This window comes from Juglans microcarpa x Juglans regia, chromosome 6D (genome assembly GCF_004785595.1).
Source record: "Juglans microcarpa x Juglans regia isolate MS1-56 chromosome 6D, Jm3101_v1.0, whole genome shotgun sequence".
Taxonomy (NCBI): domain Eukaryota; kingdom Viridiplantae; phylum Streptophyta; class Magnoliopsida; order Fagales; family Juglandaceae; genus Juglans; species Juglans microcarpa x Juglans regia.
The window spans coordinates 33,481,578-33,508,856 of record NC_054604.1 but is presented as its reverse complement, the minus strand read 5'-3'; the positions used below and the strand labels follow the sequence as shown (position 1 = coordinate 33,508,856).

Here is a 27,279-nt window from a genome sequence, read left to right as displayed (position 1 = left end):
AGCTCTTTGTCCTCAAATAATTGCATTTTACCTGCACTCCGTGGCCACATATGGAATTCACCTTCCTTCTATAAATGCATGCAGAAGCCGAGCATGAAGGATTGTATCTATAAATTCAAATGGAAAACATTAATTTTTTTAAAATGGGAAGACATGATCGATTACGTTAGCAGTCATAAAATAAATCACATTTAAATTAGCACTAGTCATGATATGATCCACAATAACAGAAATTTTATATTATATCAAAGTATGGCTTCTGCTGCAGAAGAAGAATTCCTTCGAAATCTATCATTTCCAAGTCACATATGGGTCCCCCATCATAATCAATCCCAATCATAATCCATTTTTTTAAGCCAAATTGGGTCTCACGTTTTATGGATGTCATGAATAAACTATATATGTGCAATAATACAATTTGTGTAGTTCTCTAGATAACACCCACTCCACTACCACTCCCTTCAAATTACTATATATTAAAGGTGCATGGAGACGGCCATCAATACAAGACAATAGATATGAGCAATCAAATCCTTGGTGGCAACGGAATCTTCTGGTAAACTTGAAGTCTTGGTCCATAAAACAACCAGAAGAACGTACATTCGACAATAATCTATGGAGGAAAATTCGATTAGGACAAACAGCATTCACGGTCGAATGTCGACATGAAATACACCAAGTTTATCAACTTTTTTTGAAATGATACAAAGACATCTGGACCAAATAATTAGATAATTTAAGCACAATTAGCAGGTTCAAAACCGACCTCTCACCCAACAGGGAAACGGAAGAAGAAGAAGATGGGGAAGCTCGGATGCAACATTGATGGGAATCTGGATGACACAAAGTTCAGCCAGCCAATGCCATGGATTGGCCTCTACGTTGCAGCAGCGTCCCTGGCCTTCCTCATCGCCATGGCTGCAGATGTCATCCAAGGGATCCGCTATCGGAAGTTCTGGTTCCCATGCAAGTTCTCCTCTCTCAATGCTACTTCCCTCACCTTGTTAGCTGTGGCAATTAAACTCTCGGTGGATTTAAATACCTCGATGCCTAGCCGGCAGGATCAGCTTGCAAAACTCAGCAACACTGTCTTCATCTGCACGGTAATGAGTAATTCTATGCCTTCCCTTGGCACCATGGAGAACAAGGAAATGTTCACCAACATTCTAGCATTAGGAATACTTGTTATCACTGTTATTGTGAATATTTGCATCCAACTAGCCACCGGAGTAATCTATGTTTTCTGGAAAGAACATGCTTTAATCCTGTTTATCATGTTTGTTCTGCTTCTTCTCTTGAGTTTTTCTGCCTTGACTGTTCCAAACACTAAGCAGTATCTGGAGCTCAAGTACACTAAAAAGCACCAATTAGCTCTCAAAGAAGGCTTGAATCAAACTGGGAAACCGGTTGTTGACAAACTTAGAGAAGATCTCATGAAGTATTGGATGATGGCTCACACGGGCAGCCCACAATTTGTGGTGGGGCGTTCAGTGACATGCACAGCTTCTGGAGCATTCTGTCTTCTGAGCCTCGCAACTTTAGCACAAGCCATGGCTAGATCCCAATTCATGCCATGGTCTTTTAAATTTTGCACTGGAGAGTCTGATTATAAGTGGTCCACCACATTAGTTCTTGCTACTCAGACAATTGCGGTAGGAGTTGGTAGTATTGGCCCAGCATGTAGATGGTTCATCGCCATCAGATTTTCTTGCCCTAGCAGAGGAAATCAAACTGGCAGAAAAGAGTTTAAAGTAGAGAACTACTGGATCCAGAGCTTAGTAGAGATGAAAGAGAGGCCATTAACTTTCTTACGTGTTCGTAACAAGCTCTGCAGGAAACTTGCTCATGATGCAAAAGATCATTTCTTAAACTTGTGTATCGGAGTGCAGATTGGACTTGTCTTAATGAGCAAGGCGATTCGCCTCATTTCCACTTTATTTGTAAGCCGGATCTTGTACTGCTACCACTGCTGCCGAGGTTTGAAGAAGAAGTTGATATTCAAGAGTGTTTCAAACACTGAATCAGTTTCAGATTCACGGCCTTACTCAAAGCTGGATCTTAGCCGTTTTGTTTTGGATCTCGAAGGCGAGGATGCATTGGTTGAGATGATGAAGAAATGCAATTGGGACCCTACTGATTATTGGTTTCAGATGGGGCAAAAGAGACGACCAAAATACCTCATAACACTATTGGAGAGATCTACACATGGATTCAAGGGAGTGGTGGAGTTTGACAGTAACCGAATTCCTTCTTTAGAATCTGAAGAACCACCAAAATGTTGGGCTCTTCCTGTGGTGACACTAACATGTATTGCAGTAACACTTCCAAACATCAGTCCTACATTAATTGAAGAATTACTATGTAGTGTGAACGAAGGTTTGACGTATATAAGACTCTTAGAAAACAACCTGGACACAAGAAAAGAATTGCACAACATCAGGAGGGCAGCAGAGGGGGTGTGGGTACGAGTGGAACTCTACCACAAGTGGCTGGATGTTGATCTCCATAAACTGTCCCTTCAAGGAAAAACCCAACAGGAAATACTTCAAAAACTCTCAGATAATGCAAAGAACAAGCTCTTGGAGTTCCACAAGAATCACACGCCGCAATGTTTGAAGCACGGTCCTTCGAAATGGCCAATCAAGATATTGGCTGCCAATTCCATGTATAGGATAACTCAAGCCATGCTGCTAAGGAGACAAAGCGGAAATGCCCAGATGGATGAGAAACTATTTGAAACAGTAGCTGTCATGATCTCTGATATACTGGGCGCTTGCCTCACTAACATGCAACGTTTTATTTCCATGAAGTGTTTGAGCAGCGCCATTGAAAAGAGGGAAGACAGCGTGAGACATGCAATTGACATTCTTGGTAAAGCCGAAAAGATTCTGAAATTTCAAGAACATAGAGAATCTCCCGGTTTAGATCCCTGTCAAATGGCAAGCATTGACGAATGGCGTTTATTTTACATGCAAAAGCCCTTGCCTTTCAATCCTTCTCCGTCACAGATTGAGACAGCTTCTTCCAGTTCCAGTTCAAGTGACTTGTATCTAATCATTGACTAGAATCGGCAAGCGTGGATCTGAAAAACAGAGACAACTTACGATTTTCGTGTTAGTGCAAAGTTTGTACTCTGGGAAAAAATAGCTTATGCTTCTTTGACGAAGATTGTGTAATTACTTGCAACTACTCTCCCTATGTAAAGAAAGTTTTGTTCTTGAACTTCATGCTGATGCTAGTCATGACCTTTTTTCATTTTCTTTTCCCTTTACTAACGCCCTAGTAAATTCCCCCACATACCATTTAAATACTCCATACCAACAGTATTGGAAGATTTTGAAATAAAGGCTGGGAAACTGATGTGATACCTCTATGGTTTTGAAGAATGAAGGAGAGACTTGGTCTCTCTTGCAGGCTATGGAAGCTGGTGGTTCGGTTTCTTATAGGAATTCGTCCAGGTTCCCCATTCTGTCTTGAAAGTCTATCTTTGGGCTTAAATTTTGGAAGGAGAATACCACCGGTAGTTGGCAAGGGACCTTCGTCGCTTTGCCTTCCCAAAATTCAATTGGGGTGTCGAGAGTCGATGTTTAGGTTTCTCGAGTCGACCATTTCGCCGTTACAGATAATTGTAATGAATGGTTTGGAGTCACAAGTCGCTGCTAAAAATTGTCCCTATGATTCCATATAGTTTAGTCCGAAATTGTTGGCAGTAGGTTAGAGACTGTAATCAACACAAATCTAATAAAATAGTGTTGCCTTGACCAATATCTTTGGGTCCCGAATGTCTCAATCCGAACCACTGTATCAGTAGATTCGGACGTGACAACACTGAATACACAATACTTTAGCAGTCATAAATAAATCACATTCATCTTAGCATTCACGATCCTCTATAACAAAGATGTATTTAATAATTAAATAATTTATTTCATAAAAATCTCTCATTATAAGTCAAATTATGAGTCCCACGGTATTAATATTTTTTTAAAAAAAGAGAAAGATATTCCAATCTTATTAATAACTCTCACTCATGATAAGAAAAAGATCATAATTACAAAAAAAATTTGGAGAAAAAAGTATATTTATAAAGCATACCCTCCACACCTGTATTCTACACCATTCACGTGATTGGATTAATATTTTTCTTTCGAGAAATGTTACTATATTCTCCTAATTTATATCACTTGATACAGCATCACATTGTGATGTCATCTAGCTTATTAAAAAATACAAACATAAAAGAGTAAATGAAATCTAAGTTAGTTTTTAGTATTTCTCTTCTTACATTTTTGGGTGTCATTTTGTTTTGAATATATTTTTTTTATTTTTTTTAGTAAGTCAATGTGATGCTAAGTTAAAGAGATAAAGTGAGTGGTATAAATTATGGACATAGCACCATTACTCTTTATTCTTTCAAATTAAATTCTATTGTACGTGCAATGTGAGAGTTTATGAGTGCGTTTGGATGTTGAAGTGGGTTGAGTTGAATTGATAAAATATTATTAGAATATTATTTATTATTATTATTATTATTTTATGATTTGAAAAAATTGAATTGTTTATTATATTTTGTGTTGAGATTTGAAAAAATTGTAATGATGAGTTGAGATGAGTTGAGATGAATTATATTTCCAAACGAAGCCCCTGAAATCTAAAATGACCAATAAGGGGTCCCCAAGGAGAATTGGACGTGTATTAATAATATCCACTTGAGTAATTTATTTTGGCAATAAACTATGGAAAATGATCTACACACAACATTTTGTACAACAATATGTTAAATGGGGTGTAGTTTTATAAAACATCTAATAAAAGTAATATAATTTTATAAAAATACCTTCATTTTATAACATTGTTGTACAATGTGTTGTATAATTTGTTGTGTATATCATTACTCATAAACTATATGATCGCACGATCTTTTCTGTATCTCTAGAGGTACAGAAGATTGTGCATCTTCAAATAAATTAAAATAATCGACATCTATAAATGGAAGGTAAAAGAAAAAAAAAAATCTATATAACCTCTTACTATTTTCTAATTTTTATTATTATTATTATTTATCAAATATTTAATATATGAATAATAAATAAAAGAATTAAATTAGTTTTAAAAAAATAAACTCAAAAAAATATTAAAAAAATATAGTGTATGAAGATTGGGAGGTTGAGTAGCATTGAGCGAAAAACCAATCATGTCCTTAAAGGCCCTTTAAAAAAAAAAAAAAAAATCCATGTCCTTAACAGTAAAAACAACTAATAAACTCATCCTACAGATTAATATATGGAGGCTGGAGCAGAAGTCCAATAAGAAGACAGTATTTATTGTCAAAAGATAACACGAACACAGGGATCGGGTAAAAAAAAAAAAAGTAGATCCAAAGACTCTCACCTGACAGGGAAAAGGAAGAAGAAGATGGGTAAGCTCGGATGCAATATTGATGGGAACCTGGATGACACGAAGTTCAGCCAGCCAATGCCATGGATTGGCCTCTACGTTGCAGCAGCGTCCCTGGCCTTCCTCATCTCCATGGCCGCTGATGTCATCCAAGGGATCCGCCGCCAGAAGTTCTGGTTACCCTGCAAATTCTCCTCTCTAAATGCTACTTCCCTCACCTTGTTAGCTGTGGCAACCAAACTGTCGGTGGATCTAAATACGTCTATGCCCCGCCGGCAAGATCAGCTTGCAAAACTCAGCAGCACGATCCTCGTCTGTACGGTAATGGGTAATTCTATGCCTTCTCTTGGCACCATGGAGAACAGCGATATGTTTATGAATATTGTGGCCTTGGGAATACTTGTTATTACTGTTATTGTGAATGTTTGCATCCAATTAGCCACTGGGGTAATCTATGTTTTCTGGGGAGAACATGTTTTCATCATGTTTATCATGATTGTTTTGCTTCTCCTCTTGAGTTTTTCTGCTCTGACAGTTCCAAACACTAAGCAGTATTTGGAACTCAAGTACAATAAAAGGCACCAATTAGCTCTCAAGGAAGGCTCGAATGAAATTGGTAAGTCAGTTGTCGACAAACTTAGAAAGGATCTTATGAAGTATTGGGTGATGGCTCATACAGGCAGCCCCAGTTTGTGATGGCGCGTTCAGTGACATCCACCGCTTCTGGAGCATTCTGTCTTCTAAGCGCCGCAACTTTAGCACAAGCCATGCTTAGATCCCACTTTATGCCCTGGTCATTTAAATTTTGCAGCGGAGAATCTGATTATCATTGGTCGACCACTTTAGTTCTTGTCACACAGACAATTGCAGTAGGAATCGGTACTGTTGGTCCAGCTTGTAGATGGTTCATCGCCATCAATTTCAGTAGCCCAAAAAGGGGAAATAAAACAGGCAGAAAATCATTTAAAGTAGAGAACTACTGGATCCAGAGCCTAGTGGAGATGAAAGAGTGCCCATTTACTTTACTGGGACTTCGTAACAGGCACTGCAGGAAACTTGCCCATGATGCAAAAGACCATTTCTTAAACTTGTGTATCGGAGTGCAGATAGGTATTGTGCTAATGAGCAAAGGGATTCAATTCATTTCCATTTTCTTTGTAAGCTGGATCTTATCATGCTGCAACTGCTGCAAAGGTTTATTGAAGTTTAGATTCAGGAATGCTGCATCAGCTTCGGAATCACAGCCTAATTCAAAGCCGGATCTTAGCCGTTTTGTTTTGCATCTCGAAGGCGAGGATGCAATGGTTGGGATGGTGAAACGCAATTGTGACCCTACTGATTATTGGTTTCGGATGGGGGAAAAGAGACGGCCTAAATACCTCATAAAACTCTTGGAGAGATCTTCACAAGAATTCAAGGGAGTGGTGGAGTTTGACAGTAACCAAGTTCCGTCTTTAGATTCTGAAGAACCGCCAAATTGCTGGGCACTTCCTGTGGTGACACTAGCAAGTATTGCAGTAGTACTTCCTAACGTGAGCCCTAAATTAATTGAAGAACTCATATGTAGCGTGAATGAAGGTATGATGTATGTAAGACTAGTTGAAAACAACCTGGACACTAGAAAAGAATTTATCAACATCAGGAGGGCAGCAGAGGGGGTATGGGTACGAGTGGAACTCTATCGCAAGTGGTTAGATGTTGATCTCCATAAACTGTCCCTTAAAGCAAAAAGCCCAAGGGAAGCACTTCAAAAGCTCTCAGATACTGCAAAGAACAATCTTGTGGAGTTCCACAAAAATCACACGCCACAATGTTTAAAGCACGGTCCTTCGAAGTGGCCTATCAAGGTATTGGCTGCCAATTCCATGTATAGGATAACTCAAACTATGCTGCTAAACAGAAAAAGCGGGGATGACCAGATAGGTGAGAAACTATTTGAAGCAGTAGCTGCCATGATCTCTGATATACTGGGTGCTTGCCTCACTAACTTGCAACGCTTTATATCCGCGAAGAGTTTGAGCAGCTCCATTGAAAAGAGGGAAGACAGCGTGAGGCATGCAGTTCACATTCTTGGTAAAGCTGAAAAGATTCTTAAACTTCAACAACGCAGAGCACTTCCCGGTTTAGATCCTCATCAAATGACAAGCATTGATGAATGGCGTTCATTTTACATGCAGAAGCCCTTGCCCTTCAATCCCTCTCCATCAGAGAGTGAGACAGCTTCAAATTCAATTGACTTGTACCTAACCATTGACCAGAATCAATAAATCTTTTGAGTTGAAAAGCAGAGACAGCTTAGCATGATTAGATTACAATCATAAGCTTGCAATTACCCTCGTTATCAAATTGCAGAGTTTGTTGAAGGGAAACAAGGACATCTGCTTCTTAGATGATGATTGTGTAGACACTTGATATTACTGTAATTACGTGAGAGAACTCTATTTTGCTCCCCTCCTATAAATTACTGTAATCAGATTCAGAACTACCCACAAAAGCCAACAGCTCTATTTTGCTCCCTCATGGTCACTTACTACGGATGTTGGAGCCAATTGGAATAAGTTGACAGTATAATTGCAAAGTTTGATGCTGCTAATGAATTAAAGCCACAACGCCAGAGCAGTAAAAAATACTTGATCTAGTTCCATCTCTAGTCATTTAAATTGATAAGCCCAATTGATTCATAGAGCAGAAATTGCAATCAATTTGGAAATCTACGGAAGGGGAAAAATGGGCAAAAAGTTGCTCAATTCTTCATTAAAAAATTCCGTATCACAATCAGAAATATCCCAACCAACAACGACCATCACTTTCACCACAAATCCCCATCCTCCAAAAAATACAAGAAGAAAACGTCCTCAAAACCAGTGGAACTAATCATCGTCGTTCCTCTTCTTCGGCTTGCGGTAAGTCTCTTCGATGTGCTGCGCTATGAGAAGCCCAGTGCCGGCGAGCTTCCTGATATTCGGGACGGCGTAGTTTTGGGCCACGTAGACTCCGAACACCGTGCCCATAAGGAACGAGAAGGTGCTCTTGATCAAACCCATTTACTTCTACTTGCAAAATAGCAAATGGCTTCCCCCGAAGTAGAATCAGTCAAGGGTTTGGAAATTGGATGGGAGTTAGACAGATTCATTCACTCCTCACGCTTCTGGGGCCGTTTAACCTCTCCTTTCCAAGCAGCGTGATTCGTGAACGTGAAGGAAAAGAAAAGTTAAAACCCTTTTCTCAAAAGAAAAGAAAAGAGGAAGAAGAAGAAAACCCAGCCCATTCGTCGACGATTCTACAGGGTTCGGCCTGCTGACTTGGCACAATCTGAACCCATTCAGCCTTTCCTTTTAAGATAGATTAGAAAGCGTCTATCAAGCTGATGACTTTGGATTTGTCACAATTTGAGCCCATTCGGCCAATGACTTGGGCCTTGGGGTTTCAAGTTTCAACTACAATGGAGAATCTACAGGCCACGAGAAAGAAAAGAAAAAGGTTATAAAAAGAAGGAAGAAAGGGTTCGATTTTGGAAACCACCCACGTTGTCCAAAACAAAAGGAAAATTGGACCAGTAAATGGCGCAAATGAGAAAACCAAGACTGGCCTAGTTTGGTTATTACATCACTATTATTTATTATTTTATTATTATTTTTTACTTATTTTTTATTATTATTTATTATTATTTTATTACTATTCATAGAATACTTGAAAATATCTTAATATCCAAACGCAACAAGACATAATGCATTGAGTGCTGATTGCTTTTGAGTTTTTGTATATCAGGGAAATCAAGCTATGCGTTTTTCTTACGCTCACGTAGACATTGGAAAAAAAAAAAAAACAGTGATGGAAACTTGAAAAAGGTTGGATTGGAGAAGGAGACATGAGTATGGCAAAGCAAGCATCTACGTACAAAAAGACACAAGAATTGCGCACTCTAAAGTCCAATTTGCCCAAATTTTTTTTTATATGTTTTCCTTTTTAACCTTTACTCATTTGCCTGTAGAAGGGGTGTAAGTGATGGTGGTGACCCACTCACAATTGCCATGATTCAGAGCTGGTTCACGTCTTATGAGAGCATCTATTCATTGTCTGAGCCAATTCCCTCATTCCTAGGGAGGCTTCTTCATTACAAAACCATGCACTTTCACCCACTCTCCATCAAATGAAAAAAGTGTTGTTATCATTATACTTTCCATGGGGAAGGTAATTGATTCGGTGCTTTTGATTGAAGGAAAGATACAAAGAAAAAGCGTACGTGGTTTTTTTTAAGTGCCTCTCTCTCTCTCTCTCTCTATAGAATCTGTAGATTTTAGTAGTGCTTAGCACGTGGATTATGAACTTAAAAGGGTTTTGCTCTTGATGGGTGGTTGAGGGAAAGCAAGCTGTAATTGTAATGTCTTTTTTCCATTGAACAGATTCACATATTTACCCAAAAATAAACTGCTAAACTTAATAACCTCTCGAATTTTTATTTTACTTGTTAAGATTGTCTTGTTTTTTTAGTTGTTTTAATTGGACAATGGTTTGTATGAATATGTAGATCAGATCTAGGCATTTAAATTAAAGGTCAACTTAAAAAATACACAAATAATAAAAATCTCGAAGCTGTTTCTGTAAGTACTTCAACCCTTCCCGTCACTATGTTTAAAAAAGAGGTTGGGAGCTCTTTTCAAAACGAAAAAATAATAATTCTTAGATTGAATGGTTTGAATTCAAAGATGAGTTGAGATAGTTTATGAATAGTATAATAAAAATTGAATTATTTATTATATTTTGTATGTGAATTTAAAAAAGTTATAATAATAAGATAAAATGAATTGAGATGAGTTTAGGCGAGTTTTGAATTCGAACAAAGCCTACTCAATATCTTAAAAGATAGATGCTTTTTCAGAAGAGAAATGTTAAAAATAATAGATTATACAAAGTAAACTTACAAATTGATGTAATTTTATAAAATTTATTAGATTTACTTTATAGTAAAAACTATTTTTGTTTAATATCAAAACACATTAAATTATAAGTTTATTTTTTACAAAATGAACGTTACTTTATAAAAATATTTTTATCTTATAATATTATTATAAAATATATTGTTTGCGTATCATACTCCCATTCCTTTTCAGAATGCATAACGATGCAAAAATGTCAAAATACAGTTTCAGTTTGCAATGATCTCTTCTGTATTGGATAAGGTTAGATCACAAGTCTCGTACTGTGCTAACATCAATCAGGGGCAGAAAACAGTTGGAAGAATCAATAGACAGCCCACAAGCAAGACCTATGCACTCCAATAGCCCCACATATTAAGAGATGGCACACAAGCTAATAAAGAAAAAGGACCCTTCGCTAGGACTCGATGGTGGGTCTCATAAGCAAAAATATATCAATGAAGGACGAGAAGTAATTAGCAATGCTACTTGATAGCCCACAATTAAACTGTCTTGCCAATAGCCATAATCAAACTATCTTTCAACAACTTATTTTCTATAAGTTTAATGGGCAAATTGAAATTAACCATCTAAGAAGGAATGAACAATTTTTTCACACACTACAAACTTGGTTGGCTCAAGTGATAAAAATATTGGTTTCGGTAGCATGTTTCATCCGAGATGTGGAGGGATAAAATGCAGGTGTCAAAGATCAAGGAGAGCAAGTTAAACACGCCAAGAGACAAGTCATATCATAGCAAGAAGCTTAAGAGTATGCTAGAGAGAAATAAGGCTGAGGAGGGAAGTTGACACACGCAACAAAGGGATATATATATATATATATATATATATATATAAAGCACACACCTAGATGAAAGACAACGACTGCTCACGCCAACTCAACTCTCCTTCAATCAGATCTTCTTTTCTTCAGCAATCTCTTGAGGAAGACAGTGTCTCTAACAGAAAGAGTTACAACCTTCTCTATACAGTGATATATGAGAAACCATGAGTGACTGTAAACAGATATATTATAGTGGAGACTCCCTTCCCCAAACCCCCTGGACGTATGCCTGTTGCCGAATCACATAAATCTTAGTATCCTTCACTCTTTACTTTCCCTGCACTTATTTTTCATTCACTGCCATAGACGTAACCGCCACTGCACAGCCGCATCGAAACACTAACGGGGGCTCCAAATAACACCTATCGTAGCACTATCAGCTTAGAGTTGGTCAGACCTGCGAAACACGACATCAACAGTGGTGCCGTTTGTGGGATCTCTGTTGTCCCATAAATAACGTATCCTTCGTATGCTGGCAACGACAAGCTCTCAGAGCTCACGATGTGGAGAAGAACAACCTGAAACGATGGAGGGAAGAGCTAACGATCACCATTGCACCCAATTCATTCTAATGAACTGTGCAAAGATTAAGCGCCCAGTAAAGACCAACTACGTAAAAGTCACACAGCCCGGACATTACAAGGCAAATACTGTGCACTTTAAGTGCACAATGGCACACAAGCACTGCACACCACGTGCACAGTACTCGGGTGGGCACTATGCACTTAAGTGCACAATGCCATGCATGCATGCACGACCACTGTGCACTCACAATGCACGGGGCACGGCCTCCAGTGCGCCCAGAGCCTAGTCACCCCCCGGCGGTCACCACTTGGACCACCAGCAGCCTCTGGCTCCAGAGCCACAGCCCCCCACTAGGGGGGTCGTGAACAGTGTGTCTCGTGCACACCACGCTGTGCGCACGGAGACCAGGCCGTAACCCAGCCGCGATGCGGCGCGAGAGGGTGCCGGCGCCCACCATGTGGCTCGTCGGCCTCATCTGTCTCTACTGGTGCATCACCGACAGCCCCTCATCCCCGGGAAGTGGCCCTGCAGAAAACACTAGAGCCCAGTCCCGACAACTCCTTGCTGGGCTGCTAGCAACCACCTAGCAACTCACCGGCGGAGTCTGTTGCCCATAAAGTGGTTCCCGAGCGCCCAAGCCAACCAACGACAAGAGTTGGCCATGCATACCATGGGCACGCCGTGCGGGTTGGCGCACGTTGTGTGCACCATGTTTTCGTCGGCGGCCCTCACCACCACTACTCGAAAACAACTGCACAACACCTATACGGGAAAATTTCCAATGCTCGAGACAGACCTCCCTTAGCTCGGTAAACTACATGCACGGAGGTAAGCACATGCACGGGGTCCCTCAGCTCGGCAAGTATCTGCACGGAGTTCCTCAGCTTGGAAAACCATCGCACGGGAAGCACCTGCAAGTGAAGCACCTACTCGGAAACCATCGCACAGAAAGGTTCACCATGTACTGGAAGACACCTCACCTGCACATGAAGTCACATGCACGACGTCCGCCATGTACGAAAAGCGCATACTCGGTAACTACATGCACGGAGTTCCTCCACCCTGAAATCACTCACACGGGAACTTCCCTTGGATCACCAACCTAGCAAGGCTCTCACGAACCAAACCACTCACCATGGTTGGCACACGAGATTCAGCCAGCGATCATGCATGGGCTCGGACCAGACCAGACCAATCACATGAGAGTCGGACACACTTGGCACAGTCGCACCAAGCTCTCCACTTGCATGAGACTTAGATGCCATTGGTTGGGCTCAGATAATGCTCTGTTCTATTGCTCTGCTCTCCTACTTTGTTGTGCTACCCTACTCTACTTTGTTGTGCTACTCTGCTCTGCCTTACTCTACTTTATTGCGTTGTCTTACTCTGTTGTGCTGCACTACTCTGCTGTTGCGTTGCTCTGCTCTGTTGTGCTGCTCTGCTCTGCTATTGTGCTACTTTGCTGCTCTACTCCATTGCTCAACTCTGCTTTGCTCGGCTAAAGGGCTCTCCCTAAAGGGTTATCCCCAACAGGCAAGCGTGGACTCCCACCAACTAACAATAAGTCCCAGTTTGTCGCTCTCAAAATTTATGTAAATTTTGTTTCTACTAAGGAACTATTTCCTGTGGCTCGAAACGGCAAATGTCGGTAATATGGGCCATCTGGGCACTGCTCGAGCGTCCCAATACGGCTCCATCATAACAAATCAACGGGCAAGAAAGGTCAAAGACCGCCCGACCTTCCAGATATAAGCTCAGTCTCTTGATTGGCCACAAAGTATTGGTTATGGACCAGAGCCCTAAGCTCTGCCCAAATAATGGCCACTCGGAACACAAGTTCTATGACTTGTCGAGCTTCATGTAAAGTTGCTGACTGCGATGCATTGGCTAAAGACCAGAGCCCTTGAGTTTTTTCAACTAACAACAGCCAATCGGAACACAAGCCAATCCCTAGATTGGACTTGCCAGCTTTCGCGGGGTACAAGACCAATCTCTTGATTGGCCACGAAGTATTGGTTATGGACTAGAGCCTTGAGCTCTGCCCAAATAATGGCCACTTGGAACGCAAGTCCCATGACTTGTCGAGTTCCGTGCAAGGTTGCTGCCTACGATGCATTGGCCAAGGACCAGAGCCCTTGGGCTATGCCAACCAACAACAACCAGTAAGAACACAAGTCAATCCCTAGATTGGACTTGCCAGCCTTCGCAGGTTACAAGCCCAGTCTTTAGATTGACCACGAGGTATTAGCTAAGGACCAGAGCCATAAGCTATGGCCAAATAATAGGAACTCAGAACACAAGTTCCATGACTTGTAGACCTTCATGCAAGGTTGCTGTCTGCGGTGCATTGGCTAAGGACCAGAGCCCTTTGGCTCTACCAACCAATAACAGCCAGTCAGAACATAAACCAATCCCTAGATTGGACTTGCCGGCCCTCGCGGGGTACAAGTCTAGTCTCTAGATTGGCCATGAGAAGTCATCAAAGGAAGCAAAAGGAAAGATAGCAAAAATGAAATACAACAAGAAAAATACAGAAATCTTACAAACAGGTACACAAAATTATTTTATTAATCATACAACCTAGCCTTCGCAGGGTAGTAGCCCAATCACTTGACTGACCACAAAGGAAATGAAAGGAAACAGAAGGAAAAGCAGCAAAACAAAAGAGAAGTGCATCTCGGTAAAGCACCATGTGCATGGACGCCTCATAGCTCAGACTCGACAAGACTCAGTTCGGACCAGTCACCAACGATGCTCGGGCAAGACTTGGACTATCCTTGCAAGCTCTCCCAGCAAGTTCGCACGGACTCCCTTTGCGGACTCTCCCTAAAAGGTACTCCTAGCGGTTTATCCTTCTCCAAACTTATGTGAATTTTGTTTCAACTAACAAAATTGCTTCTTATGGTGCAGAACATAGGCCACGTGGCCCGCCCTCCGACTAAGCGATTCAGCACGGATGAGCACCTCTGTTCAATAAAGTCAAGTCCCAAGACTCGTTGTAGGGTAAGGCCAGGTCTCTAGACTCGCCGACCCCCCACTCAACAAATTTGAGTCCCTAGACTTTCCATGAAGTCAAGTCCCTAAACTCACTGCGGTGTAAGGCCAAGTCTCTAAACTTGCCGACCCCCTGCTCAACAAAGCCGAGACCTTAGACTTGTCGTGAACCCTAGGCCAGGCCAGAGCTTCCTAAGCCCTTGCCAACGCCTCGCGTCCAAAACAATTCAAGTCCCTAGACTCGCTTCGAGCTCCGAGCTCGCACCATTCGCAATCGAGTACATCTCCCGTCATATTCGAGCTCTACGCTCGCATCATATGCGATGGAGTACATCTCCCGACACATTCTAACTCTGCACTTGCATTATACGCGGTTGAGTACATATCCTGACACATTCGAGCTCCGCACTCACAGCATACGCGGTCGAGTACATCTCTCGACACATTTTAGCTCCAGGCTCGCATCATATGCGGTCTAGTATATCTCTCGCCACATTCGAGCTCAGTGCTCGCATCATACGTGGTCGAGTACATATCCCGACACATTCGAGCTCTGCACTCGCAGCATACGCGGTCAAGTACATCTCCCGACACATTCGAGTTCCGCGCTCGCATCATACGCGATCGAGTATATCTCTCGCCACATTCAAGCTCTGCGCTTGCATCATACGCAATCGAGTACATCTCCCAACTCATTCAAGCTCCGCGCTTACAGCATACACAGTCAACTACATCTCCCGCCACATTCAAGCTTCGCGCTCTCACCATACTCTGTCAAATACACCCCCAGGCCTAAATTCACCTCAAAAAGCATTATTATTTAAACACAAGCAAGTTATTTATTAACACAACGAACCAATCCCGAACGACGTTGAAATTCACACAAGGAAACAACTTAAATTAATGAGGACAGGGTTAACGATTAATCATACTCGTTAACGCTGGAGATCAGTTCACATCCCAACAAATATGGAGGAGGGGAACAAGTGAGTATACGCAAACTCATTTACCTTCAACATGCTTGCCCAGGTCAGAAATCCTCATAAAGGCTCTCTCAGCTAAAAAAAAAAAATTTTATAATTTTCAACTCACAAGTGTACTAAAAATTCACAGGATTCTGAGAATTGATAAAATGCACATAGCCCATAATTGGGCCCAGCCCACCAAACCATCATCAGAAACAAGAAAGAAACAATAAGAGACATGAGAGCATGCAAGTGTTAGAGATCAAGGAGAGCAAGTCAGACACACCAAGGGACAAGTCATATCATAGCAGGAAGTTTCAGGACATGCCAGAGAGAAAGTAGGTCTAGGAGGGAAGCTGACACACACAACAAAGGGATATATATATATATATATATATATATATATATATATATATAAAGCACACAACTAGATGAAAGACAACGATTGCTCACGCCGACTCAACTCTCCCTCAATCAGATCATCTTCTTCTTCAGCAGCCTCTGGAGGAAGATAATGTCTCCAACAAAAAGAGTTCAAACCTTCTCTATACAATGAAATATGAGGAACCATGAGTGACTGTAAACAAATATATTATAGTGAAGACTCTCATTCCAAACCCACGTGAACGTAGGCCTATTGCTGAACCACGTAAATCTTGGTGTCCTTCTCTCTTTACTTTCTCTGTATTTATTTTCCATTCACTATCATAGACGTACGAACTGCCACCGTATAGCCGTACCGAAACATGACGGGGGCTCCAAATAACACATATCATAGCACTGTCAGTGTAAAGTTACCCAAACCTGCAAAACACAACATCAACACAAGGTCTAAAGTTTGAATCCTCTCAGATGCAAACAATCTCTAAGGTCCATCGGACTAAAATAATTTTCTCTTGATTCAATCTTGAATTACTTGAGATGCACTTGCAAAATATTTCTTATCAAAAACCTATGCATCCTCGAAATTAGTCGAACATTCTCAAACATCGTGCCAATAAAACAAAAGAGTAATGATACAAACAACATATTTTACAACATATATTGTAAAATAATAATATTTTTATAAAATAATGTTAGTTTTATAAGTTATTTTAAAGTTATTTTACAAAAACACTATCCTTTTAAAATATTATTGCATAAAATGTTGTAAAAAGTGATTGTTTATTATTTTTTTTTGAAAACTAAATCAATTCCTTAAGAAAAATAATAAACACACATAACTTTTTACAATATTTTACATAATAATATTTTTAAAAGATGGATATTTTTATAAAATACTTTATAAAACTAACGTTATTTTATTAAAATGTCCTTATTTTTTAATATATATTGTAAAATATGTTGCGTGATATCCTTGCTCGTTCGTTAATGAGCCACGCGTTTGCATCTGGAACGACAACATTGAAATTCACTTTCTAGTTTCTACTAACCAGCCCTGTCGAAGCTCTAATCAGAGCATTGAATCGCAGTTCCATAAATTGGGTAAAAGGACTGGCATCATTAAACACAGGCTCGTGAAAGACAAGGCATACTAGCTAGCTAGTAACTCCAACAGAGCTTGGAGCAGCTCATGGTAACAAGGATGAGGGGGTGTCATACTAGATAAGCTCAACTTCTGATTAAAAAAAAAAAAAAGTTGGTACACGTGGCATGTAATGATTGCAACTACTCATGCAGTTGGCCCACTCTAGAGAGCCTCAAGAGATCTCTAGTCACTCTCACTGCACTGTACAGAAGAAGAGACGTTCGGTCACAATCGCCTGACCACAGAGAGAGGGTCGCTGCTGCTTTCCAGTTTGAATGTAAAAAGCAAACTTCTTTCAGGGGACAATGTTGGTACTTTGTTTACACTCAAGGCTATATTTGGGTTTTGCCAATTTTATTATTAAAAGTTATGAACAATTAAAAGGTTTTTTTTTTTTTTTGTTTTTGTTTTTTTGGTCTGAATGCATAACTGTATAATTAAAAGATGAAGCAGGGAGTTATTAAGTTTTGTGTATGGAAAATTTCTGAAAATACAATATACGAGATCGAAGTTTACTATAAAAGAATGAATCGATATTATTTTGGAGAGGTCAGAGCATTAGTATTAGATTTATCATTTTTATCTTTAAAATTTGATAAAAGGTATATATTTTTCATAAATAAAAAATCTTCCTATCTATAACTCTATATTGAATTAACCATTGAAATCATCAAAATAATAATATAATATTATTTTTTAATAATAATATTTTTAATTTATTTTTTTCATATTTTATAATTACACTAACTATATGTTAATTAATAATTTAATTTGATACTTAAATTATTGTTTCCCAACTTCAATATATTGTGGCTCAAAATTGGAAAACAATAATTTAAATAAATAAAATAATGGTTATAGAGTGTGAACAGTGAGTCTTTAAATTTGAATATGAATTGGAATGTACTGTAGCTCAAAGTTTCAGATTTTAGTGTTTGGTGAATCTAATACAGTGATTTTAAATATAAATTCATCAAATTTTGAATATTGAACTCGTTTGATGAGTCCAATACTAATACTCTTAAAAAAAAAAAAAAGTGGTAAGCTTTTTTTTAGATTCTACGTGGATTTTTCTACTAATTATAATTGAAATATTGGAAGGAAAATAACAATATCCTGCGGTCAGTATGCCTGGACCCACCTGATCTACCAGTCCATTATCTCCTAAATTCAGCTTTAAAATGGCATAAATAAATCTAATTGTTTGACCTGAGCACAGTACAAAAGATAATGGTGTCCGCATCTATCACGGGAACCAGAATCTGAACCATCGATCTTATTGACCTTTTTCAATCTATCGAGGCGAGTTGAATCATTTAAACAGAATCTGAACCATCGATCTTGTTGACCTTTTTCAATCTATCGAGGCGAATTGAATCATTTAATAAAAGAGAAATTCTATTTGAAATGGGGATTGAGATTTTTACTATTACTATTAATAAAAAGTAATAGTAGAGCACTTTATTTAGAAAATAGTTGTGCTGAGACAGATATTTTATGGAACATTGATTTGTTCACTTTTTTAAAAGATAATGTGCATGGCTTACAAGTCCAAAAAATTATATAAATCATTTCTCTAATATAAAAAAAATTAAAAAAAAACAAAAGAGAAAATTGTATTTCTTTGAAAGGTTAAAACAAATGTCTTAATGCCAAACATAGATGTCGTTTAGATTATGAGTTGAGATAAAAGTTAAAAGTTAAATAAAATATTATTAAAATATTATTTTTTAATATTATTATTATTTTAAAATTTAAAAAAGTTGACTTGTTTATTATATTTTATATGAAAATTTGAAAAAATTATAATAATAAGATAAGATGAGACAAAATAAAACACTTCTTATATCCAAAAGGACCCGAGAGAGATACAATAGTGATTTTGTTTGCCATGTTTGAGATGAAATTTCAAAAACAAGATTGTGTAAGGTTTCATACTCATATCTTAATTTCTGTTCATTAGGAAATATATCAATGCTAGAAAATACGAAGATTAGAAAGAAAATAAAATTTAAAAAATCTAATTGTTGAAAAGAAAGAATTAGAGTAGAAAATAATTTTTTTTTTTTTTAAAAAAAAAAAGTGAGATATACAATGTTTTGGAAAATTTAACTACAATTTTGGAAAGATCAATGTAAAAGTACTGGGAGAAATCAGGAGTAGCTAGCGGCTGCAGGAGAGAGTTGGGACCGTCAGACTCATAGCTTTGTGAGTTAAAATTAATGAATAATAATAATAAATTACATAAAGCTGAACTGAAAGGCTAGAAGATTTACCAAATCCAAAGACCACAATATATTATTCTATAATTAATTAAGGTGAAAAAACCGAACTACACTCAATTAATTATTAGCTTAATTTATTATATCTCTAAGCATTATCGAGGTTGTTTGCAGGGATTTTTATAGGAGTTCGTTTTCAACGAAACCGACGTTTTGTTTTGTTTTGTTTACATTTTTAAAAGGAAGAGAACGGGAAAACCTAATAAGCTGTGATTAATCTTTGCCGCTGTCCGTACTGATCTGCATGTTCTCCTGCATTTTCTAGGTTCCAGATTTGATCTCCCCATATATATATATATATATGCATAACACTCTTGAGTACTTTGCATGAGTTTTATTCATTGACATGGAAGATCATAGCTGCTACCATATATATAGCTTTTCTAATGCAATAAAATGAGGTTAAAATAATCGGCATGAAAAATGAAAATCCAAACAAAAATGAGTAAAGTAATCCCAAGTAGATGCTCAATCAAACATGGCCCATGTGGATTGATTAGCAGATGTGCAAAATTAATCACAAAATAGCAAATTCAATGTACTATAAGCCAAGCATTTGTATGCCTATGTAATAATGAAAAGCACCCACACTATAATATATCTAAATATATATATATATATATTATAATCAAAGGAGGAAGAGAATGACGCGTTACGTGTTTGGTGCCATGTACATGCAGCCGAAGAATTTTTCAGACATGTTGTGATAAAATTCAACACAGCCATGTTAGGGTACCCTGCCTGCATGATTGTTTAAGAGATTAAAGAAATATTGTCAAACTCTGGTTTCTTCGTATTCCTGCCCAGTCTTGCGAGGTCACAAGGGGCACTTGCCCCCTTGTTTTTCACAAGTCAGCTAATAAAGGTTTCTTGTCTTGTGGAATGCGTGTTTCTGCATGTGCAATAAACTGCATCTTTCCTCAGGTTTTGGACATTTTCTAACACAGTAAGTTTTAAGGAATAATGGCAAGAAGATAGCAACAACAGAATGGTGAGTTTGGGGCTTAGAAGTCAGAACCAACAAATTATCTATCGTCCTTGGGTTTCTAGAAGAATAATGAATAAGAAATGTGGTTTCAAACAAAAGCTAAAGTTTATACTGTGTCAATCCCATTGTAGTATTCACACAGCAGTATCTTGCGACTTCCCACAGCCCAAGACTCTAAAGACTAATTGCCAATCCAAAACCGCCATGTATGACTCAAGCTCAAACTATCATCAACTTAAAGGGGCCCAAAATGAGCAATTTTTAACATTATGCTCTGATCATTTTAACATGATTAAGCACTGAATGAAGATGATGTGGAGTCAGACTAGAGTCTCATTTGCAGACTAATTCGTTGACTTCAGGACTGTTTGGGTTCATCCAAAACTGGGTCAGTCCCCATTTGAACTGAAAACTGCAACCTATGAGATATCCTCGTCTTTCCAACACAGTCGAGCTGATGGGGTAGTTCTAATACTCAATCACAGGGGAAATGCCAGAACCAATTCAATTGAATCAGACCAGTTGCCACCATAATTTTACTCAAAGGGCAGTATAAGAACATTAAGATACTCATCAAGAAAATGGGTGCTGGCTGTAAGAGAAGTCCAAATGAGGTGTATGATATGAAGGAAGATGTGTCCCTATTTAAAGGGAAGCTGGAAGGAGAATCTATTTGACCAATTTCAAGTGCACTGGAAAAGGCACAATTGACCTTTGCAACGAGACATCCATGGACTCAACGATCACTATAAGTAGAGCTTCTAAACCTTAATTTGATAGCAGGCATAAGCATTAGTAAACCAGGATAGGATAACGGGAGTTGAAAGCCAAAACAAGGCCATCCACATGGAAATTTATTTCCCCAATACCTTGATTCGTTTACAATCCTCTAACTTCTTAGTAGATACTCTTCCCACAGTATCCTCTACATCATTGACAACCTATCATTCATCGTAAAGAAAATTAGGTCGGTCAGGCCCTAGGGTGTCATGTTAATTTGCAAAACATATAAGCATACTTCATATCAACAATAAGAATTAAAACTTGTCCAAATTTACCCACAAAACTCACCAAAATAGATCGGATGGTGGTTAATTCTTTTTCCAGTACCTTTTTATTTTTTGAAAAAAATGTTTCCACTACTAGTTCTTATTCGTTGTCAAGTACACAACAAATTCGAGCCACCTTAAGGAGAATTAAGTGAAGTCTTTCACCATAAAATAATCAAAGATACCATAGCAGCATTATCCATGTCCAAAAGAAATAAGACTCAATTTACTTTCCAATCAGATGCTTATGATACCAGGAAGATCAGTCCGTCTAGACTGGATAGGCAATGAGCAAAGGAGACTCACAAACATAACATTTCATAAGATTAAGTCATAAAAGAGGTACCACAAACACAATTCAAAATTTATTGACTCGATACCAGAGTAAAAGTGATCAGGAACCCCTGTGATAAACTGAGTTGCCAAAAAACAAACTCCCCTGCTCCTCCAATAGCTCTGCTCCTCAGCACCTCCAAGCTGAAGCCGAGATGAGCTCTCGACGCTGCCAGCAGAGCACTAGCGACGCCTGGCGCTTCTCTACATGAAACCCCCTAACCGGAGTCCTCTTCACCACACATTGTGCCTGAGCTTCGGAAAAGTTACTGAATGTTACAGGAGAGAACCCAGCCGAAGCAAATAGTGTTTTCCAAAGGGGCATTTTGTCCGGGGCTCGGAGTCGACCCAATACCGTGATTTCGATCTTTGGCTGAAGAAGGAACCTCTCAATCTTGCTCACCGCATCCGAAGTCACATTGGCAGCATCCAGAGACTCCAAGAGATATATGTAGGAATGGAGGGCTTGGAGAACATGTTGAGGGAAGGGAAGGTCACTCCTATCACACCCTCGGTCGAAAGATACCACAATTTTAGGTGAGAGTTGCTTCACAAAGCGGAGGAGAGCAGGAAGCGCAGCCGGCTGATTCGAAGAGGACCAAATGGGAAAATTCACGGCAACTGCCTCATTCTCGGCTGCTTGCAAAATGGACAGTGAATAAGAGGTTTGGTCCAAGCATTCAAAGTTAACTACTTCAAGCTCAAATCTTATCCCAATCTCAATGGCAAACTGTGTTAAATTTTCGCGCATAAGCCCCAGCTCAACGGGATGATGGGTAGAAGGAGAGGCAAATGCAGTGATTTTCAATGATGGGGCACCTCTATTCCTCGCCGGAAGCTCTTGCATAAACGAAGCCCACTGAGCACCGAAGCCAATATCAAAATCCACGATATGTATACGATCAGCATCATCCAGAGCTTCAAGGAGGGCTTGGTTGCAGGTGAAATTGACAAATTGAATAAGCGGTGAGACCTCGGAGAAGACTTTATAAGCACCCATCTTGAATATCACATCAAAAGGGGCTGGGGCCCTGGGTGGAGTGGTGACTGGGTTGTTCATTAGGAGGAGCAATTGCAGAGCCTCCTTGAAGTAGAAAGCAGCCCTATGGAGGGGCTTTCCAACTGGGGAGAGCTGGTGATTGAGCCGCGCCAATATCCCTTGCGCGTGTGAGAAATTCCCAGTACCTACCAGCTCTGCGGCCTTGTAGAGCTGGTCGAGCAAAGCAAGCTGCTGCTGCTGCTGCTGCTGCTGGTGATGGTGTTGGTGGGCCAAGTCTTCTTCGGCCAGGCCCATTTTCTGCTTCGGCACCATCAGTGACTTATGTTGCAGAAGGTGCTGAGGAACAAATTGCACTCCCGGAGAAAACCCCAGGTGCGGCGGCTGTTGCTGCTGCTGCTGCTGATGTTTTGTCAGCAAAAGCTCGTGCCCGGCATGAGCAACAGGAACTTTCGGGATCTGGGTGGTGAGGTCTAACCCAATCGAGCTGTGTCGATTGGGTTGGGGAGGCTGTGGGAGGTGCTCTTCATGTTGGGTAAAAGACAGTGGCAGAAACAAGTTGGGATTTTGAGACTGTTGCTGTTGGCTCATCAATAACTGTGGATTCAGAACCTGAGGCTTCTCGTCCGGGACATCAAACTGTTGCTGCTGATAAACCACACCAGGAGGCAACGTGAGTGGAAGTGGGAGACTGTTTGCGGAGCAAGTAAAAACAGGATTTTGGATATTGCAATTGTTATTGTTGCTGCCACTCAACCCAATACCAGAAACCTTGCAATCTAGGAAACCAGAAGTACTCGGAACGCTTGCACCACCAACCTTTCCGTTACTGTAGCTGTTGTTGCTGCTGCCGCTGCTATTTGCAAACCCACCAGAACCTGAATAAGCTAAAAAATTAGGATTTTGAATAACGCTTGCAATTAAATTACCCGTAGCGGAAACGCCACCGATTGTCTCGAACACACCCGGGCCCTGATCGACGATTCCCAGCCGCGCATTGCCGTCCAAATCGAGAGTATTATTCCCACTCTGCAAGAGTTGTTTGAAGCCGAACGACGAATCGTCCACATCGCCCGCGATCCAACGCAGCAGCGACTGTTCCTGTTCATGGCTCGGCGATGGCGCCGTTTCCGACAACATGCTCTCCCAGTCTACCAATCCAAGCGCGCATCTTCCTCCGCCAGTTATTGCCTCTAGTCCACTCGGAATTGGTTGGAGCTCCGATGCCCATTCGTCCTTTCGAGCGAATTCGGGTTGGGATGCGGTCGTAGCGGGCGGTGGGTCCGAGGAACCGCCGCCTCCTCCGCCGCCGAAAGACGAAGACAGAGTCGATGCCGACGTGGGCGGGCTCGGGCTTCTTCTCATATGAAGCACGGAGGTGGGCTCGTGGTGGTGGTTGTCGTTGTTGCTCACCAAGCCAAGAAGCTCTTCTTTCTTATGATTGTTGTTGCTATTCCAAGCACAAACCGGAGCAAAGCCTGCGATTTCAAAGACCCCCTTCCCCTGTAGCTGAAAGGGCATCCCTCTTATACCCAGGGGAAAAAAAAAAAAAAAAAAAGAACTGAAAAAGCTTTTGAAAGATCAGAGAAAGCCCAAGATTTGAAATGGGAGAGAAGAAGAAGAATGACTGCGCAAAAAATGGGTTGGCTCAAATGGATTCTCAGATTTCCACTCCTGAGGCTTCAGACCCACCATCTTTCCTTGCATGCCATGACCCCTCAACTGAAAGGAAAGAAACCCATTTCAAAGAACAAACAAATTCTCCTCCCTTGCTACCCTTAACCTCCTTGTTTCTTCCTTTTCTGCTCCATGGTATTGGTATCTACTCATGCCTCTTTGCAAATCCATTTTTGCTCCATCTCTCTCCCTCCCGCACCTTCTGTTCTTCTTAATAGTGGTGGCGGTCTTACGCTTCTAATATCTTCTTCTACCCTTCTGTCGTAGCAGTAATCTGTACCCTTCTCTGTTCTGCCATGGATGCGTGCATCATAAAAAAGGTAAATAAAGTGCTCTCCCTCGTCTCTCTCTTTCTCTCTAGTCCCTATCTATTTCTCTCTCTGTCTGTCTCCCTGTAATATTATTATTAATATATATGAAATCCCATTATCGGGATTTTTGGCGCACTGCTCTCTTTTACCTCCCTCTCATCTGGATTCTGAACCATTTCATCTTTTTTATCAGCTGCTGCTGGGGGCTTCTGTCACCCCCAATAGTGCTAATGGTACTGTACCGTCTGCATTGTCCTTTGTCTTTGTTTTACAATGGTAACTTTTTGATAGTGGGACATCCATTTTTATACGAAAAATTTTATTTACAGTTTCTGGATGAAAAATATATGTGTAAATTTTTTATTAAATAGAAAAAATATTATTTTGATAACAATATTATTATAATTTTAAAAAAATTTAAAGATAAAATTAACTAGATTTACAATGTAATTCCAAACAGAGACTGTACATAATATTTCTCTAAAAATTTACATTATTCTATGAGTGCTGCATCCGCCGAGAAGGCTAAAAGTCTTTTTTTTCATATATATATTTTTTTGTATCTTTAAATGTTATTTAAAAAAGAAGATTATAATATCATTTAAAAATATTTTTTTAATTATTAAATAAAAAATAAAAATTATATCGGAACCATTATCGGTAGGGATCCTCTAAACACAAAGCATTTCCCTTATTCTATACTCTCCCTGTCAGACCCCTGCAGAACAGCTCGACCGCTTAAACTCTCGTTTGTTAAGAAAGGCGAGAAAAGATGATAAATAAGAATTAAAAATTAAATAAAATATTATTTTTAATATAATTTAAATTTTAAATTTAAAAAATAAATTATTTATTAAATAAAATTAGATAAAATGGTTTATAAAAACACACAAGTCCACATTCATAATCACCTCTCAAACCTTTGAAATTTCTTCATTTTTTCCCAATGTACTTTAGAATTATTTGTCCTCATTTTATTGCTATCTTACAACGTGCATCTTACATCTACGTTATTATATTTTTCTAATCAAATCATTTAATTGAAAAGACTATCAATTATATTTGAGAGACGTTTAAATGGGAGGATGCTTAGGGGGAAAAGACTATCAATTATAATTAAATGGGAGATATCTCGTTTATTTTCAGATATGAAATGAATTAATATTAAAATTAAAAAATTAAATATAATTTTTAATATTAATTTTATTTTAAAATTTAAAAAAATTAAATTACTTATTTTATTTTATATAAAAATTTGAAAAATTTTAATATTAAGATGAGCGGTTTTTAAAATTTTAAATTTTAGTCTTGAAAGCAAATCCAGCTGGATGAAAAAAACATTTACGAGAGCTACGCAATTGAAATGTGGACGGACCTAAGACTAGGGTACCCCCAAAACTTAACCCATTTCATGTAAAATATGAGAAGTTTTAGAATAGTAATTTCATAAAAATAAATTTATAAATCGATATAATTTGATATAATAAATTAGATCTATTTTATAATAAAAATAATTTTATAATCTCACTTAATACATCAAATCATATTAATTTATATATTTAATCTTATGATTTTTTTTAAAACTAAAATATTTCTCAAAAAAAACACAAATGAGAGTCTTGTATCAACTATCAAGTCTGACGCTATCATCGGGAGGAAATCTCAAGGAGGAGGAGGCCGAATGTTTGGAAATTTGTCCAGCTATCTCAATAATCATCACGTGTGTCTTATATGTTTTATTATTAATATTATTGTTTGGGAAGGATGCCACATATTTTGATTGATTACACTTATTATTATTATTATTATTATTATTATAAGTTTAGTTAAATAAAATAATTATATTTAGGACTCATCTCTTAATCCTTATTAACTATATTTCCTCAGTAGCCAAATGCAATAAGAATTGCTAGATTAATGACTGTTGGGTACTTGAAATATTTCAGAATTTTGAGATATTTTTTTTAATATTATTTTTATTTTGAAATTTATTAAAGTTTTATTTATTTTTGTGTTTTGATGATGATTATGTAATTACTAAATTTAAATATTTAAATTAAAAAAATATTTTATATTTGAGTGATGTTTGGAAATAAAATTATAAAAAAAATTGTTAATATTAAGAATTTAATGCCTCATCTTTGTTTCCAAACGTCTCTAAGATCACCTATAAATTACATTTTAAATCACAAAAAAAAAAAAAATTACAATTTTGAAAATGCTATTATGATTCTCAAACATGCATATTAAATGTGACCATTCATATATTTTAATTTTTTAACTTTTTCTTAATTATCAAGAAAGTGATTGTTTGAAGGATGTTTAAAAAAATATAAATATTTACACGTGTGTACATATTAGGAGGAGTGTGCACCCAACCATTATCCTTAGAATTTACACCCAAATGAAAAGAATAGATGCCCTTTAGAATGGGACGGTAAGTTGAAAAGCAGATCGAAAAGGCCGTTTTGTT

The 27,279-nt window shown here is 38.7% G+C and overlaps 5 protein-coding genes across 6 annotated transcripts; 3 read left to right on the top strand and 2 right to left on the bottom strand.

Annotated features, from left to right (window-relative positions):
- Positions 1–526: 526 nt before the first annotated feature.
- Positions 527–3,222, top strand: LOC121234710. 2 transcript variants are annotated; one of them, XM_041130772.1, is made up of 3 exons: positions 527–673; positions 715–1,103; positions 1,335–3,222. In XM_041130772.1, exons 2-3 carry the CDS (start codon positions 801–803, stop codon positions 3,063–3,065), a joined length of 2,034 nt encoding a protein of 677 aa, XP_040986706.1. In that variant the 5' UTR covers positions 527–673; positions 715–800; the 3' UTR covers positions 3,066–3,222. The 2 variants fall into 2 exon arrangements, with proteins under 2 accessions (XP_040986706.1, XP_040986705.1); XM_041130771.1 differs by having other exon boundaries at positions 715–3,222.
- A 2,193-nt stretch (positions 3,223–5,415) lies between these two features.
- On the top strand, positions 5,416–6,093 carry LOC121235558. Its single transcript, XM_041131902.1, has one exon. The coding sequence runs from the start codon at positions 5,416–5,418 to the stop codon at positions 6,091–6,093; it is 678 nt and encodes a 225-aa protein (XP_040987836.1).
- LOC121235557 lies at positions 6,093–7,664 on the top strand. Its single transcript, XM_041131901.1, has one exon. The coding sequence runs from the start codon at positions 6,093–6,095 to the stop codon at positions 7,662–7,664; it is 1,572 nt and encodes a 523-aa protein (XP_040987835.1).
- A 463-nt stretch (positions 7,665–8,127) lies between these two features.
- LOC121234712 lies at positions 8,128–8,872 on the bottom strand. The gene has a single exon (XM_041130773.1). The coding sequence runs from the start codon at positions 8,439–8,441 to the stop codon at positions 8,268–8,270; it is 174 nt and encodes a 57-aa protein (XP_040986707.1). The 5' UTR covers positions 8,442–8,872; the 3' UTR covers positions 8,128–8,267.
- A 12,783-nt stretch (positions 8,873–21,655) lies between these two features.
- Positions 21,656–24,613, bottom strand: LOC121234532 (scarecrow-like protein 27). Its single transcript, XM_041130496.1, has 2 exons — positions 24,602–24,613; positions 21,656–24,535 (listed from the first exon to the last, which is right to left on the bottom strand). Exon 2 carries the CDS (start codon positions 24,337–24,339, stop codon positions 21,952–21,954), a length of 2,388 nt encoding a protein of 795 aa, XP_040986430.1. The 5' UTR covers positions 24,340–24,535; positions 24,602–24,613; the 3' UTR covers positions 21,656–21,951.
- Between the last annotated feature and the right edge of the window lie 2,666 nt (positions 24,614–27,279).

What these genes read in the sequence shown, in the direction of transcription:
- LOC121235558 (XM_041131902.1), top strand. Translation starts at nt 5,416, where the DNA reads ATGGGTAAGCTCGGATGCAATATTGATGGGAACCTGGATGACACGAAG.
- LOC121234710 (XM_041130771.1), top strand. Translation starts at nt 801, where the DNA reads ATGGGGAAGCTCGGATGCAACATTGATGGGAATCTGGATGACACAAAG.
- LOC121234712 (XM_041130773.1), bottom strand. Translation starts at nt 8,441, where the DNA reads ATGGGTTTGATCAAGAGCACCTTCTCGTTCCTTATGGGCACGGTGTTC.
- LOC121235557 (XM_041131901.1), top strand. Translation starts at nt 6,093, where the DNA reads ATGGCGCGTTCAGTGACATCCACCGCTTCTGGAGCATTCTGTCTTCTA.
- LOC121234532 (XM_041130496.1), bottom strand. Translation starts at nt 24,339, where the DNA reads ATGCCCTTTCAGCTACAGGGGAAGGGGGTCTTTGAAATCGCAGGCTTT.